The sequence below is a fragment of the Typopeltis vanoorti genome, chromosome 18 (assembly GCF_054136105.1).
Source record: "Typopeltis vanoorti isolate ZY-2024b chromosome 18, IOZ_Tvanoo_1.0, whole genome shotgun sequence".
NCBI lineage: Eukaryota > Metazoa > Arthropoda > Arachnida > Uropygi > Thelyphonidae > Typopeltis > Typopeltis vanoorti.
In genome coordinates this window covers 23125402-23143660 of record NC_143566.1, presented here as the reverse complement: position 1 = coordinate 23143660, position 18259 = coordinate 23125402, and the positions used below count along the sequence as shown (strand labels likewise).

Here is an 18259-nt window from a genome sequence, read left to right as displayed (position 1 = left end):
TATGTGTGACATCGTTCTGTTCACAACATTCATATCTTGTGACATGACTTTCTGCATTCTCCCAGGATTACAGCAGATGTGTGCCTTCACAGCCATCACAAGCTGTTGTGTCCTAACACTGTGTGGTCAACCTGTTCATTGGCAGTCAGATATGTCTTCAGTATTGTTATAACAATTAACAGTCCAATACACAAACATCCTACTAATCCTGAGTTTTTTTTTAGTATGTTGAAAATAACAGGTGGCTGTATTCCAACTTTCTGAAGTGTTATTACAACTGCACTCTCATAATCTCTCCACTGCATGTTAAACTATACAACTCCCTCTCTCTATTGATAAATATGCAATGTTGACTGTGCACAGCACCACTAACAGAACCAAGTTTGCATAATTTTGTGGGCAGTGCTGGGGGATGGGTATGTGCAGAAGTTATTATTATTATTACCCAGGCCTCCATGGAGTCAAAAGACTCATGGGGGGGTCGTTTTTAGGGAACACAAAGTTTATCATACCATTGACCGTTCTCGCTCCAGCCACTCTCAGGCAATGCATTCCAAGGTTCAACCACCCTCCACGCAAAGAAGCCACTCCTCACCCTCTTGCTCACAGCCTCCTTTCGTAACTTCCAGGGTTAGCCCTGGAAGTTGTCAATGCTCCTTCCCACCATTCCACCAAGTGAAAGAACTCTCCAATGTCTACCGTGTAACTACCTCTCAACAGTTTAAAAGTCTCGATCATATCATCTCTCCTTCTATCCACCAAACTCTGCAGTCCACATTCCCTCAGTTGATCCTCATAACTTATATTGTACAGTCCTGACTGAAACCATCTTTGTTATCTGTCTCTGTACCCTTTCCTCAGTCAATTTATCCCCTTCAAATCCTGGGGACCAAATCTGAGAACAATAGTCTAAAGTGTGGTCTGATCAGGGCCTTATACAACGGAATGATAACTCTTTTATCTCTGCTGGTCAGCGTCATTCTCAGTACTGCAGCAATCCTCTGAGTTACCTTCACAACTATGTATTATAATGCATAGCTCATTTCCTTTCACATGGATATTGCCATACATTGTGGGATTGGGATGACACTTCCAATGCTTGGCAGTTGAAGTTTGAGCTGTAGGAGCAAAACTAAACACATGGAGATAGTGAGAGCTAAATCAATGGTAGAAGTCATGTTTCCATGTCTTAGAATTTTCTACTTTATGTTTCCATGTCTTAGAATTTTCTACTTTACAAGTAGAAAATTAGTTTATCAAGATATTGACATACCGTTGATGAGAGAAAATTGTAGAAAATTTTTTCACTTAGTTACTTATTTATTTTGTAATAATTACAAGCTGTGTATTACATTGAAAGAACTGGAAAGTAGAACCTAGGGATTTGAGGTAGAATTAATAATTATTATTATACTACTACTATTAATAGAGACCTCCAGGGAGTCGGGGGCTCATTGAAAGAAATCCATTCTATATGCACATGTACAACAATCCAATTGCAATCCATTCCAGTCACACACACACACACACACACACACACAACGCTTTGAGAGAAAAATCTAGATATCATCCCCTTCTTGGTGGCTTTCTCAGCTTCCAAGGATATCCTCTCTTCCTTTCCCCACTTCCATAAAATGAAAAATTCCATCAACTCAAATCCTGTTTGACCCTGGAGACCACACAGTTGTCTAAGTGAGGTCTTATCAAGTCTTTATTATTGTAAAGAAGCTGTTAGATCCTGAATGGAGAAATTCTTGACAAGTTATTCATTCAGGAATCTAACATGAAAGTTTAACAAAAATATAAAAAAAATTGCATAATACCTGCTTACCAGCAGAAGATGAGAAACACCTAGTTGTTGTATGTGAAAGTGTATATCAGTATGTGTAATGTATTGGAAATATTTATTGTCAGACGGAAAGCTAAGATCTGGAATTATGTCAGATTAGCATTATATGTAAAGGAAATACTAGCTTAATTTATGTCTTATTAAGCTACCAAAATATCGTAAGTCGCCAGACAGGCAATGACTAATAGATCAAAGGTCACGTCTGGGCCACACGTGCCTACTGTAACGCCAAAGGCTGCAGCTTATGGGGAAACTGACATAAGCACACTTTCCTCGAAAACAACACCTAGTAGTAGCAAGGGGGAAAGCAAAGGATCAACCTAAGGGCGATGTAAGTTACGGATCAGAGAAGGAGGGCGCTGAAAAGTAATATATAAGGCAATATGCGCCAAGTTGCGAGGTTTTTTTGTCTTTCTGGGATTTTGATATCGAGGACTCTCGACGAGTGATCGGAGATAGGTAGAATCAGGGTGCTATGTCGTCGGACAGCGGGCCGTATTCCTGATAGCGCTGAGAAGTATTCTGCAGAGAGCCATACGAGAATCAATAGCTCATGCAGAATCGTGCCAGCCTCTGAATGACCCACCCGAGGGAGCAGAGAAAACCATTAGTTCCAACCATAACCAGATTGTATCCGGTAGCAGTGAAGGAACAACTTAGTTACGAGGCCTGACCCAGAGATACAAAAGATGAAGGATGACCCGAGCATCATGTGGTCGTTAATAGACCTTCGGAAGGATTTGGTAATGTAGAGATATTTTTGTTTTATGTCTTGGAATTGTTAGAAGATGGAATTTGTGTCTTGATAAAGCAAATGAGGGCATTTTAGAGAACTTGGATAGGACAAACTAATTAATACAGCCGATTCTATTAAACAAAGAATTGTATAGGATGAATATCTAATTTGTATATGATTGAAGTAGTAAGAACCTTTTGTTAAGTTGAACAAATTTAACTAAGAAAGAAATGAGTTGTGAATTATCTGTTTTCAGAGTAACAGGATGAAAGGATTTAATTTGAATGTGACATAGTTTTGCTTTCCATTGGTATTAGATGATTTAGCATGTCAGTTTATGTAAGAGAGTTTGATTAGTATTGAACTGTTTGTCTAACTCAGCATAAGATATTCACTTAGCTAGGAACTTAGAAATCTTAATATTTTGATGCATAATTTAATGTACTTGTCTTGTGGTATCAATAAACACGTTTTGTTTCTTAAACATGAATCATGCCTGATTTTGAGGTGTCAAGCTACCACTTGTGAAAACAGAACCAATAGTGGGAAGGATTTAGATAAATATATGTTTGAGATTAGATCTTAGGTCACGACTGCATGGTACCAAGATCTATATACTTGAGTGCGAATTCTACATAAAGGTATATACCTGTAGATATAGGAATATTTCCCTGAACTTGAATTATGCTCTTGTTATAGGAAACTGGCTGGCGCAGTTAAATTATAAATTTGCCAGTTTCTAAAAGGGAAATATCCCTAGGAGCCCAACAAGGTTATATAAAAGAGAAAATTATGAATATACTAATAGAAAACATACATAACAAAGCCAAATAACATTTTTTTTTTATATGTCCAAGTGTGTTTCGGCATTGCAATTATCTTTTCACTTCTAAAGATCCTTGGCATGATCAGTTTCTTCCAGCATAATCTCACCAATATAGTACGGCATTAGATTACTAATCATGCCAAAGTGCATGACTTGATATTTACTGACATTCATTTTCCATGTCCACTATTCAAATCATTCTGTGAGCACTGCATATCAGCCACATTCTTGATTATCCTACCTATATTTGCATCTTAAGCAAATAGCTGTATGTCATCTGTCAAATCCTTCCCAGTGGCAGTAATATACAGATTGAATAACAATGGACCAAGGACTGATCCTTGTGGTACATCACTAGTTACCTTAAATCTTGCAGACGCGCATCCCCCATATACCACTTTTTGATATCTGTGTGTCAGTCATCATATTATCCATGCCAATTGTTTATAATCCAATCCCACATTTTCCAATTTATGCAACAGTCTTCCATGCTGTATTTTGTCAGAAGCCTTAGCAAAATCCAAAAGTATCATGGTGTATCCATTCCTCTTGTGTAGCTCAATGGTAACATTATTATAGAATGTGAGCAAGTTGCTGACACATGACCTTCCCCTTAGTAAACTATGCTGTTCATTCCAAAGTAGAGATTCACTGTCAACCCATTTCTGAATGCAAGCCCTCACCAACTTATCCAAAATCTTCACTACCACTCTGGAAATACTGATTGGTCAATAGTTGGATGCATCAGTCTTTGCACAGCCCTTGTGTAATGGGATTACCATACATTCTTTCCACTCCTGCGGAATCTTCCCTGTTCTGAGGCTCAAATGATATAGCTTGGTCATTTCAGTAGTCAGTTCAGAATAGTCAGTTCAGATGAACATGTTTAGCAACCATCCTGATATCTCATCAGTATCTATTGCCGAATTCTTATTCAGTTTGTGCAGCAGCTCTTATGCCTCCTCATACACCTGAGTTTCTTCATCCAGTGAAGAGATAGCAGTGAGCTCACACTGTGATACACACAGTCGATAGCTTTTAGCAAAATCAGCACTCATTAATTGAAAAACGTCTTCTGTTTGTCACCCTCACACTATCTACATACAGTAGATTTATTTTTTTCATATCCATTCTTTCTTTATTATTTGGATGTTAAAAATAATACTGAAAACTTGTTATTCCTCTTGATAAGGTTTTGATGCGAGTGCATTTGGACTGTGCACTTTTTTTAATGATCAAGGACGTAGCATGGAGTATCCACTGGTGAGTTACCAGGATGCTGACATACCTGTGAAATTTTCTGTGAGAATAGATTAAAGGTGGTGGATTACAAAATTTGGTTAATAGGCAAAATATTGATGTGATAGAAATATGTAACTATAGCGATCTTGTGGAATAGCTATAGAAGAAATTCTTCAGTACATGACAAGTGGGGATTGAACAACACATCATCCATATAAGTTTGACAAGTGTGGTTAGTACAGGTGTGAGGAGTAGATTTTCTGCTTGCTGAATAGTAAGTGATTGGAATAACAACCAGTTCTTAATGCTTCAGTGAATGAGTTGAAGGAGAGGTAGAATATTAGTGTGTGGAATTCCATCGCAAGTCTTTGGACTTAGTAGTGATGCACATATTTTTTTTTATTTATTGTTTTTGACATGGTAGATTTACCACAATGTCAAAAATTCTCCACAATGTGGAGAATTACCACAGCATGAAATCTTTGAAGTTGACAACATAATACTATGCCATGGGGTAAATGTTCATTCTTGTGTTTATATTGTCAAGTTTGTCTAAATGTACTTAATATGCATATGTTTATATGTAATTTCAGATCACATTGACATGTGAGAGAGAGGAAAAGGTTCTTTATATATATATTCTCTTCATTTTTATATCACAGTACACCATTATTCAGACTTGAGCAGAATGTATTTTTATGTTGTTCTGTTATTATTTGTAAGCCACGAAATGCTTGTATTTAGCTGCATTCTAAATCTGATTAGGTTTCTTATTTCTCTGATGCATACAATGAATATTTTTCATCTTGAATTTTTTTTTTTCTAATGAAAAAAAAAATTCAAGATTTGAAAAATAAATGTGAATAATTTTTATTACTTTAGGCGAAGAAAATTTTAGCACAAGTAGTCGTTGCTATGGCTCATCATGGGTACCTGGAGTTGGAAGGTGGTCAGTCCATGGTTTGGTTTATTGTGCGACAATGTGCATTACCTGATGACTGCTTGGTAATTATTTCACAGTCAGCTATATGATTTTGTTTGCTACTAAAAGTGGAAATTAATTTTTACATAAATGATGCAGTATAATTCTTTTTTTAATGTATAAACTGTTTTTTCTTGAAATTGAAATTTATTAAGACCGGAGAAGTGGTAAAAATGTTAACAAATGCTTGTTTACAGCAATACAAGTGATAGTAGATCATAGAAAAAAAATACTATGCATATATTGAAATATATAACCAGTTGAAATATAATATTGCCACTTGAACAGTAATGCAGAGACTGACATGTTAAGGAAAAGACTAATGGTAATAAAACAGGAAAAGGAAATACAGGTAACCCTCATATAACTCGGATGTTAGGTTCCATAGAAATAAAGCGAGTTATGCGAGACTCCGATAGCATAGAAAAAGTAGGTTTATGTTCCCATATATTTTTTTTTTAAATTATATAAACAATAATGACATATTTGACAAAAATATATTTTATTTCAGCTAATCAGCTAATGCCTTTTATTCCCTTATAGAGAGTAGGCAAGGCCTTTATACCCTATCTAGCTTTAGGAGACTGAGTGGGCAAGTCAATCTCCACCGGTAGCCAAACAGAGATAGCTGGCCCATGTCTATCACTAATTATAGCAGTCACTGATAAAGAGGCTGGCAAACAAATGCTGCCATCTCTTGGTACCTAACCTTAACAAGATACGTTACTGTCTGAAATAATGTGGGTACTATGGTCAATTTTCTTGAGTTTACGGGATGAAAAATCCAAGTTTCCAGGAGGAAAAACCTGCTTTCCCGTTCCAGAGATCGACTAACTCGGGTACTGCTCAAAGAAAGGCTTAGAAAAAGTTCCTCCAGTTGGGGACTAGACTTGGACTTAAGTCTAATTTCAAGTGACCAAGCACAGAGGATTCAAGTGCCACTACCACTGAGCTACACAGGCCTACTGTATTTTTATTTACTTCAGGTAATTCATGTGGGGTGCTTAAGGGTCAAAGCTGTATAACTAAGAGGAAATCTCCACATAGCCTTTAAAGGAATGCGGAGAACCGACCAGGGCTTCTGACCTAATGTCCAATCCTCACTTTCTCGTGGTGCACCCTGTTGGGTATCCACTTGGATACTGAACGAACGAGGATGGGCTGGCAATTTGGGATTTAGCCGACCAAATTATATTCTTATTGGTTAAACCAAAATAAAACATGATGGTACAACATGACAAAATTTCATGCCGGCTGGGCATCGCCCGGTTAAACAAGGCCCCCATTGTTTTTGCCAGAGAACCAGGGCGAACAGCGAAAAGTCAACTACTGGAAAAAATCCGAAAACACACCCTAACTCAACATCACAGAGTTAAAGATCAGTACTATCAACATAAGAAATGTGAATGGCAAAGGAATGGGGCTAGCTGAGGAATTAGATAAGTACCAGATCGACATAATAGGGGTGACTGAAACAAAAAAGACAAAAACTGGTGAGATCTTTCTGAACAATAAATACAAAATGTTATATTCAGGCAATGACAATCGATGAAAAGAAGGAGTAGCCATAGTATTCAACACAAAATACGAGGCTAATCTTCTTGAATGGCAGGCAGTCTCAAGTAGAGTAATGTGGGCAAATATGAGAATGGGGAACTGGACAATGAGACTTATTTGAGCCTATGGTCCCGCAGAAGGTTCTACTAAGGTAGAAGTGTAGGAATTTTTTGATGCTTTAGAAAAAGCAACTGACACAATGAAAAAGGAAAAGTTGGTCCTTGTTGGGGATCTAAATAGCAGAATAGGAAATTATGTCAGTCATAGAAAAATATTTTGGGAAAATTTGGAGAAAAGAGCAAAGCTAATAATAATGGCAAATATATGTTGGATTTCTGCTCAGGACATGGACTGGTTATTACTAACACCATGTTCCAACATAAAAATGTGCACAAATTCACATGGAGAGAAGAGGCAAGGAATAAGAAAAGTCTCATTGACTATGTTATTGTTGATAGTGATGTTTTCTCCCCGGTGCAGGACACCAGAATGTACAGAGGATTTGAAATTCGAAGTGATCACTATTTAGTCTTGAGCAGGTTAAAATTGAATTTCATATTGAAAAGAATAACATGTAAGAAAGTTTTAAAGCGAATAAAAGTTGAGCAGCTCTAAGATGTGAACTGTACATTAAAATACACAAAAATTATTGAAGAAAAAATGAAAGAGCTTAAGAACAGGAACCAAACCTTGGAGATTCAGTGGCAAACTATGAAGAAACCCAGATTGATTCAGCTAGATAGGCTGTGGTGAAGTTGTCTGCAAGGATAGAAAAATTAGAACTCCATGGTGGACACGGGAAGTTAAAGAGGCAGTGAAGGAAAAGAAGAAAGCATATCAAAAGTTCCTGGCAAATAAGTCAGCTTGTGCTCTTAGAGGATACAGAGACAAATGCAAGAATGCTAAACACTGTGTAAAACTAGCTAAACAAAAGTCATGGGAGGACTTTGGCAAGGATATAGAAAATAAATATCAAGAAGGTGGCAAAATATTCTGGAGGTTGTTGAAGAAGCTTAGGAATGGAGGAAAGAGTGCTTTAAAAGGAGTTAGAGATGATAAAGGTGACATGAAAACGGAAGAAAAAGATATCCTTGAAGTATGGAGTAATTATTTTGAAAAACTGCTAAATGAAACAAGCAGTGAAGACAGCACAGTGTTAAAAAACACTGACCAGGCATACACTCAGGAATATATATCCATACTTGAAGTAGAAAAAGCCATCAAATGCTTAAAATGTGGAAAGGCAGCAGGAGTAGATGATATTCAACCAGAAATTCTGAAGTATGGTGGTATAAAAGTCTTACAGTGGCTGCACTTCATAGTTCAGAAAGCCTGGCCAGAGGGACGAATTCCTGATTATTGGAGTACAGCTCTCATAGTAGCCTTTTATATATGGCTACTATGAGAACTGTACTCCAATAATAAAACTGAATGTGAGAATTACAGAGGTATTTCCTTACTAAGTGTTCCTGGCAAGATCTCTGCAAGTATACTTGAGAAACGATTGAGAAGAATTGTGGAAGAAAAGATGGGTGAAGAACAAGCTGGATTCAGGCCAAATAGAGGCTGTCAGGATCAGATCTTCACTTTACGACAAATAGTCGAGAAAGCATGGGAATATAACAAAGATCTGTATTTAAGTTTTGTTGATTTGGAAAAGGCATATGACAAGGTGCCAAGAGAGAAGCTATTCAATGCACTACAGTTATATGGTGTCAGTGGGGCATTATATCAAGCAATACTTAGTCTTTATTTGAGTTGTAAGTCAGTAGTTAGAATTTTAAAGGAAATACAGGAAGATGCTTTAATGTTAAATCTGGTGTGAGACAAGGATGTACATTATCCCCTCTGTTATTCATAATCTATATGGATCACATTATGAAGGAAAGTGGTATTAAACACGATATCAAAATTGGAGATGTTAATGTCAGCTCTTTGCTTTATGCGGATGATGTTATACTTATGAATAAATCCACTACGAGTCTGCAAGATTCCCTGACTAAATTGAATAACTGTTGTAATAGATATGGTATGAAGATCAGCAATAAAAAGACAAAGACAATGAAAATAGGCAGAAAATCTGTGTTGTGAATGGAGAAGCTGTGGAACAAGTAAAACATTTCAGCTACTTAAGCACGATTTTTAATGTAGATGGTAAATTCAATATAGAAATAGACAACAGAATCAACAAAGCTGGTATGGTGGGAAGTAAATTGAATAAATTCATATGGAATAAGAGAGAAGTTAGTCGGAACATTAATGCTAGAGAAGTTAGTCGGAATGCGTTAGCAGAGCTAATCTCAGGTGGTGTGGTCACTTAAACAGAATGGGTGGGTAAAGAAAGATTAGCAAAACAACTATTCTCTGCCAGGTTGGTAGCAAAATGACCCAGAGGAAGACCAAGATATAGATGTATTGATACATTACAAAGTGCCTTAGACGATAGAAATATAAGATCTGATAATGTTGGAGTCTTGACAAGTAACAGACTGATTTGGAGGAAGATTGTGGATAGGAAGTTAGTAATGATGTACTTTTTTTCATGTAGTACTATTATATTCTGTACACCCCTTGACGGTACATGGCAGGAATTTGATGATGGTAATTCATGTAAGTTAAGAAAACATAAACTATGAAACAAATGCATAGTATAAATTTATGAAAATTATGAATAGTACGTAAACTTCATTGCACATAATGAATAATTGTATTAGGCAAAATAAAATTGAAGTGCATATTTTAATCGTCATCTCTGTCTTCAAAACTAAAAAAACATAGTTGTTTTTTATTTACGAGTGGCCGGACGGCACCATCAGTTGAAATCTCTTGGACATCATTTGTATAATTGTCATTGCATACTTTGGCTGGTTTAGTTATCAAGAAGTCAGTAATAAGACCTTGCTTACCACTATGCTGAAAATATTGATTAAGTTCATAATATGGAGCTAAAGAAACATCCAGTTGTCTGATGAATTTTCCAGAGTGCTCCATTCAGGGATCATTATCCATAAAATAACTTCCTAACTTTCTTGCCAAGTCCAATCCTTCTGCTAATTTGTTTAAACTGAATTCTTTAACGGATTCATCACAATCAGAATCTTCGGCAGAATTTTCGTTTAGTTATCAACATATACTCCATTTAGTTTGACGTCATATATTAATTGTTCCAGTTCCTCCTCATTTAAATCTATTTCCCCATCAATTAATTCACTAATTTCATTTTCGACCATCTCAGAAGCCCTCTAAGACGCCATTACCATAAAAATAATTTTTTGAATAAAAGGAGGATTACATATTGTATGTAACTCATCAAAAAATAAAGTGCTCAGCTTGAGATTAACATACATGATTTTTAATGCACTTTCCTGGCAGAAAACGAAGACAATTTTCAACAATAAACACTTTATACGGTAAACAATTGACGTACATTCTCACTATAGGGTATTTCCACTAATATAAATTTGCTACATATAACTACATGCGCGATATGGGTGGACATATCATATGAAAAGATAAAGGGTTAGTACAATTTGTAGACCGTGTTATAACGAAACCCCATTGTATAAATACTGTGTTAAACAAGGGGTACTACAATTTGTATACCTCGTTATTTCGAAACCGTGTTGTATAAATACTGTGTTATACGAGGGTTACCTGTATTAGGAACTGTGTATAAGTTGTGTAACCAAGGACTGTAGCCATATTGGTTACTAGAAAAATAGAAGTGTGTGTGTGTATGTCTGTGTGGTAAACAAGATGGGTAAACAACTGCTGCCATCCCTCTCTCTTTATATATATATATATAAAGAGAGAGAGATTTCAGCACTTGTTATCCATCTCTTTATTAGTTGCCACTTATAATTAGTAATAGTCTTGGGCTAACTATCTCTAATTGGCTACAGGGTAAATTTGATTCTTGGGTTTATTGAATTAATTTTTCAAGAAATTCATGAAGATCAGACAAGGTGGAGTTCCATACAGCAAAAACATCCAGAATATGTTCAAAATGTTCCTTACAACCTGCAGATCTTCTAGTGAGTTTTGATGTAGTCTCACTCTTTACAAATATCCCTCTGACGGATACAATTGAATTACTTCATAATTACTTTCCTCTTGATATTGTAAAATTATCTGAATTTTTCATTAAATTGTTGATAGTGATGTTTCTCCCGGTGCAGGACACCAGAGAGTACAGAGGATTTGAAATTGGAAGCGATCACTATTTAGTCTTGAGCAAGATAAAATTGAATTTCATATTGAAAAGAATAACATGTAAGAAAGTTTTAAAGCGAATAAAAGTTGAGCAGCTCTCAGATGTGAACTGTAGACTAAAATATACAAAGATTATTGAAGAAAAAATGAAAGAGTTTGAGAACAGGAATCAAACTTTGGAGATTCACTGGCAAGCCTTGAAGAAAGCCCTGATTGATTCAGCTAGAGAGGCATGTGGTGAAGTTGTCTGGAAGGATAGAAAAATTAGAACTCCATGGTGGACACAGGAAGTTAAAGAGGCAGTGAAGGAAAAGAAGAAAGCATATCAAAAGTTCCTGGCAAATAAGTCAGCTTGTGCTCTTAGAGAATACAAAGACAAATGTAAGAAAGCTAAACACTGTGTAAAACAAGCTAAACAAAAGTCATGGGAGGACTTTGGCAAGAATATAGAAAATAAATATCAAGAAGGTGGCAAAATATTTTGGAGATTGTTGAAGAAGCTTAGAAATGGAGGAAAGAGTTTTCCTCCATTTTTAGGAAGTCACCTTTATCATCTCTAACTCCTTTTACAGTTAAAAGGAGTTAGAGATGATAAAGGTGACATGAAAATGGAAGAAAATGATATCCTTGAAGTATGGTGTAATTACCCTGAAACACTGCTAAATGAAACAAGCAGTGAAGACAGCACAGTGGTAAAAAACACTGACCAGCATACAGTCAGGAATATATATCCATACTTGAAGTAGAAAAAGCCATCAAAGGCTTGAAATGTGGAAAGGCAGCAGGAGTTGATGATATTCAACCAGAAATGCTGAAGTATGGTGATATAAAAGTCTTACAGTGGCTTCACTTCAAAAAGCCTGAACAGAGGGACGAATTCCTGATTATTGGAGTACAGCTCTCATAGTACCCATATATAAAAAGGGAAATAACTTTGAATGTGAGAATTACAGAGGTATTTCCCTACTAGGTGTTCCTGGCAAGATCTATGCAAGTATACTTGAAAAATGGTTGAGAAGAGTTGTGGAAGAAAAGCTTGGTGAAGTACAAGCTGGATTCAGGCCAAATAGAGGCTGTTAGGATCAGATCTTCACTTTACGACAAATAGTCGAGAAAGCATGGGAATATAACAAAAATTTGTATTTAAGTTTTGTCGATTTTGAAATGGCATATGACTAGGTGCCAAGAGAGAAGCTATTCAATATACGCTGCAGTTATATGATGTCAATGGGGCATTATATCAAGCAATACTTAGTCTTTATTTGAGTTGTAAGTCAGCATTTAGAATTGATGGAAGTACAGGAAGATGGTTTAATGTTAAATCTGGTGTGAGACAAGGAAGTACATTATCCCCTCTGTTATTATCTATATGGATCACATTATGAAGGAAAGTGGTATTAAACATGATATCAAAATTGGAGATGTTAATGTCAGTTCTTTGCTTTATGCGGATGATGTTATACTTATCGATAAATCCACTACGAGTCTGCATGATTCCTTGACTAAATTGAATAACTGTTGTAATAGATATGGTGTGAAGGTCAGCTATAAAAATACAAAGACAATGAAAATAGGCAGAATCGTTGAAAATGTCAACTGCTTTGTGAACAGAGAAACCTGTGGAACAAGTAAAACATTTCACCTACTTAGGCACGATTTTTAGTGAAGATGGTAAATTAAATATGGAAATAGACAACAGAATCAACAAAGCTGGTATAGTAGGAAGTCAATTGAATAAATTCATATGGAATAAGAGAAATTAGTCGGAACACTAAATTAGCTGTATACAAGACAGTGTTCAAACCAGTTTTAATTTATGCATCTGAGAGCTGAGTCAGAAGTAAAACACTTGACCAATGACTAGAGACTGCAGATATGAGAGCTCTGAGAAAGATTAAAAGTGTGAACAGATGGCATCAATGGCAATATCATATTAAAAACGAGGATGTTAGGAAAGAACTAGCCATTGTCGGCAACCAGGAATGCCTTAGTAGAGCTAATCTTTGGTGGTATGGGCAGGAAAAGATCGACAAAACAAGTGTTCTCTGACATGCTGGCAGGAAAACGACCCAGAGGAAGACCAAGATATAGATGGATTGATACGGTTCAAAGTGCCTTCGACGACAGAAATATAAGAGCTGATAATATTGGAGTCTTGACAAGTAACAGAGTGATCTGGAGGAAAATTGTAGATAGGAAGTTAGTAATGGTGTAAATTTTTCGTGTAGTACTATCACATCCTGTACATCCCGTGAGGGTACATGACAGGAATTTGATGATGAATTGAGTAAATTAAGTTACACATGATATTCTGAGAAAGGAATCGGTGTGCAAATTTGAGAATAGATCAAGTAGATTGATGATTTAGTTTCACATCTTTTTATGGGTAACCCATCCACAAGAGGTTAGTCAACCTATAGTACACTAATACTGTGGATGGGCAAGAATGAACTTCTTCACATTTATCTTGAAGAGATGTGGATTGTATTCCTTGGGAAACAAATGAGAGGGAAGCAGTGGAAGGGATGAACAAAGAGGAGACAAAATTTGTTATTTGAGTTTGGAAATGCACTGTAACTAAGAGTGTTGATTAATTGCTGCACATGTCTAAACTGATTTGACTAAGAGCGAAGATATTATTCATATTGATTCTGTTGAACAGCAGCTGTAGAAGTATTTCTGGAAGATGCAAGCAGCAGAAAATGAGAACCTATATAAAAGAGAATGAAGTGTATTAGTGAGTGAGAGGTCATTAATCAGCCGACTGTCCTTTTTTATACAAAGTCCATTATCTTTAGGGAGCGCTTAGTGAAACTACCCACAGATATGGAAGCAGTGTTTAATGGTTGGATGGATTTATGAAAGTTAGAAGTTGTTTGGAGTTAAAATGATGTGTCGAGCCAAAAAGAAAGCCTATTTAAAATTCTAGAAAACAGAGGGTTCAGCATATACCTATTAAATTGTATCAAGAATTACTATTCAGAAACACAAGCAATAGTGAAATACAAACACATAGAAACAGATCAAATAGCAATTAAAAATGGAGTTATGCAAGGCTGCCCACATCATATTTATTCAACCTGTACCCCTAAAAGAATTAGTAGATGAAGGACTACATATGTGTGAAGACATAAATATAAATGGAAGAAATAACATCATCATCATCAAATTCCTGATATATACCCTCAAGGGGTATACAGGATATAATAGTACTACATGAAAAATTTACACCATTACTAACTTCCTATGTACAATTTTTCTCCAAATCAGTTTGTTACCTGTCAAGACTCCAATATTATCAGGTCTTATATTTCTGTCTTCTAAGGTACTTTTTACTGTATCAATCCACCTATATCTTGGTCTTCCTCTGGGTCGTTTTGCTACCAACCTGGCAGAGAACACTTGTTTTGAAAACACTTTGCTCTCCCATTCTGCTTAAGTGATCATGCCATGTGAGATTAGCTAGCTAATGCATTCCTGGATGCTAACAATATAAAGTTCTTTCCTGATATCCTCATTTTAATATGATATTGCCATTGATGTCATCTGTTCATGCCCTTAATCTTTCTCAGGACTCTCATATCTGCGGTCTGTAGTCTTTGGTCAAATGTTTTACTTCTAACCCAGCTCTCAAATCCATAAGTTAAAATTGGTTTGAACACTGTCTTGTATACATAGCTAATTTAGTGTTTTGGCTAATTTCTCTCTTATTCCATATAAATTTATTATTAAAACACTTAAGGAATAGAACAACGTAGTTAAGGATATAAATTAAATTAAACTTTAATAAATATTTTCCGATATTTCGGCAATGTCACATTGCCATTTTCTAAAGGAACTTACAAAAAAGTTACGTGCACGTAGGCACTACAACACAGAAACTGGGAATGAAGAGATGAAGCTATTGTTCTCCTAACAGTCCTGTTGGTGCCCTCTAGTGGGCTAAGTAGGTGTTCTTGGCCGTTGGGCTGAAGGTCTGCAGATGTAGGCCTCCCAAATTTGGGGCAGTCGCATACAACCAAATTTGTTGAGGTTTGGAGAATTTCTTAGGGCTGAGGCTGATTCCATAAAGAGTCTTTCAAATTTGTATTTGCTACGGTGTATCACTGTGGCTTTCTTCCACCGTATTCTGTGGCGTGTATCCAGAGCATGGTCCGCAAGCCCAGAATGACTGTATTTGTGAAAACGGATGTAGTCCTTGTGTTCCGAAATTCTGATATTTGCTGTCCTGCCTGTTTGGCCAAAGTAAGACAGTTTACAACTGCAAGGGACTTGGTAAACACCAGGTAGGTCCAGGGGAAGTGGTTGGTCTTTGATGGAGCAGATAAGGGATGCCAATTTTCTGTAAGGTTTGTAACAGGAGGTCAGGTCATGCTTTTTAAAGATTTTGATAATCTTTTCCGAGGTGCCTCGGATGTAAGGAATGGTGATGGATTTAGAGTAATCCTTGTTGTGGGGGGGGGGGGGATCTGTGGTTTGTAGGTTCTAATATTTTTTGGATTTTTTTTTTTTTTTGGGGGGGGGGGGTAGCCATTGGCTGAGAAAGTGTTGAGGATGTGATTTAGTTCAGTGTTTAGGGCCAAGTCGTTTGAACACATTAGTTTAGCCCTGTTGTATAGTGTTTTCACTACTCCATATTGTTGTGAGGGGGGGGGGGAATTGTTGGTGAATGTATCTGCCTGTATGGGTGGGTTTTCTGTAAACTGAGAAAACCAAGGATCCATTAGACTGGCGGGTGACTAGTGTGTCTAGGAAAGGGAGGCTGTTGTTTTCCTCTTTTTCCAGAGTGAATTTGATTCTGGGGTGTTGGTTGTTTAAGTGTGTTAAGAAGGAGAGAAGTGTTTCAGAGCCATGTGGCCAAATAGCGAACACATCATCAACGTAGCGAAGCCATATGGTTGGTTTTTGTGGGGCAGAGGCTAAGGCTTTTTCTTCAAAGGTCTCCATAAAGAAATTGGCCAAGGGTGGGGAGAGTGGAGAACCCATGGCTGTCCCCCTCTATTTGTCTGTAGAATTGTCCCTGCCAAACGAAATAGCCTGAGTTCATTGTGAACTGAAATAAGGCTGAGATATCGGGAGAAAATTTAGCTTGGATTAGCTCCAAAGTTTCCTTGAGTGGGACATTTGGAAATAAAGGGGACACATCAAAGCTGACCATTATGTCAGTATTGTCATTATGTCAAACGACTTGGCCCTAAACACTGAACTAAATCACATCCTCAACACTTTCTCAGCCAATGGCTAAGAAAAATCCAAAAAATATTAGAACCTACAAACCACAGATCCCCCCCCCCCCCCCACACACACACAACAAGGATTACTCTAAATCCATCGCCATTCCCTACATCCGAGGCACCTCGGAAAAGATTACCAAAATCTTAAAAAAGCATGACCTGACCTCCTGTTACAAACCTTACAGAAAATTGGCATCCCTTATCCGCTCCACCAAAGACCAACCACTTCCCCTAGACCTACCTGGTGTTTACCAGGTCCCTTGCAGTTGTAAACTGTCTTACTTTGGCCAAACAGGCAGGACAGCGAATATCAGAATTTCGGAACACAAGGACTACATCCGTTTTCACAAATACAGTCATTCTGGGCTTGCGGACCATGCTCTGGATACACGCCACAGAATACGGTGGAAGAAAGCCACAGTGATACACCGTAGCAAATACAAATTTGAAAGACTCTTTATGGAATCAGCCTCAGCCCTAAGAAATTCTCCAAACCTCAACAAATTTGGTTGTATGCGACTGCACCAAATTTGGGAGGCCTACATCTGCAGACCTTCAGCCCAACGGCCAAGAACACCTACTTAGCCCGCTAGAGGGCACCAACAGGACTGTTAGGAGAACAATAGCTTCATCTCTTCATTCCCAGTTTCTGTGCTGTAGTGCCTACGTGCACGTAACTTTTTTGTAAGTTCCTTTAGAAAATGGCAATGTGACATTGCCGAAATATCGGAAAATATTTATTAGTTTAATTAAATTTATATCCTTAACTACGTTGTTCTATTCCTTAAGTGTTTTAATAATGCATAACCAACGTATAAGCCTGTCTACGAGAATCCATATAAATTTATTCAGTTGACTTCCTTCTATACCAGCTTTATTGATTCTGTTGTCTATTTCCATATTTAATTTACCATCTTCACTAAAAATCATGCCTAAGTAGGTGAAATGTTTTACTTGTTCCACAGGTTCTCTGTTCACAATGCAGTTGACATTTTCAACGATTCTGCCTATTTTCATTGTCTTTGTCTTTTTAATGCTTACCTTCATACCATATCTATTACAACAGGTATTCAATTTAGTCAGGAAATCTTGCAGACTTGTAGCAGATTTATTTAGAAGTATAACATCATCTGCATAAAGCAAAGAGCTAAGATTAACACCTCCAATATTGATATCATGTTTAATACCACTTTCCTTCATAATGTGATCGATATGAATAGTGGATAACGTACATCCTTGTCTAACACCAGATTTAATATTAAACGATCTTCCTGTACTTCCTTCAATTCTAACTGCTGACTTACAACTCAAAGTATTGCTTGATATAATGACCCATCAACACTATAACTTCAGTGTTTTGAATAGCTTTCCTCTTGGCACCTTGTATTTTCCAAATTTACAAAATTTAAATACAGATTTTTGTTATATTCCTATGATTTCTTAACTATTTGTCATAAAGTGAAAATCTGATTCTGGCAGCCTCTATTTGGCCTGAATCTAGCTTGTTCTTCACCAAGCTTCTTTTCCTCAATTCTTCTCAACCGTTTCTCAAGTATACTTGCATAAATCTTAACAGGAACACTCAGTAGGGAAATACCTCTGTAATTCTCAAATTTAGTTT

At 36.8% G+C, this 18259-nt stretch overlaps 1 protein-coding gene across 2 annotated transcripts in view; it reads left to right on the top strand.

Moving 5' to 3' along the window:
• Nucleotides 1-18259, top strand: part of c11.1 (maestro heat like repeat family protein c11.1) — a 763927-nt gene that overhangs the window by 225294 nt on the left and 520374 nt on the right. For both annotated transcript variants that reach the window (XM_090407949.1, XM_090407950.1), the window contains exon 13: nucleotides 5536-5658. In XM_090407949.1, coding sequence (XP_090264075.1) covers nucleotides 5536-5658 — 123 coding nt within the window. The remainder of the gene's footprint in view (nucleotides 1-5535; nucleotides 5659-18259) is intronic.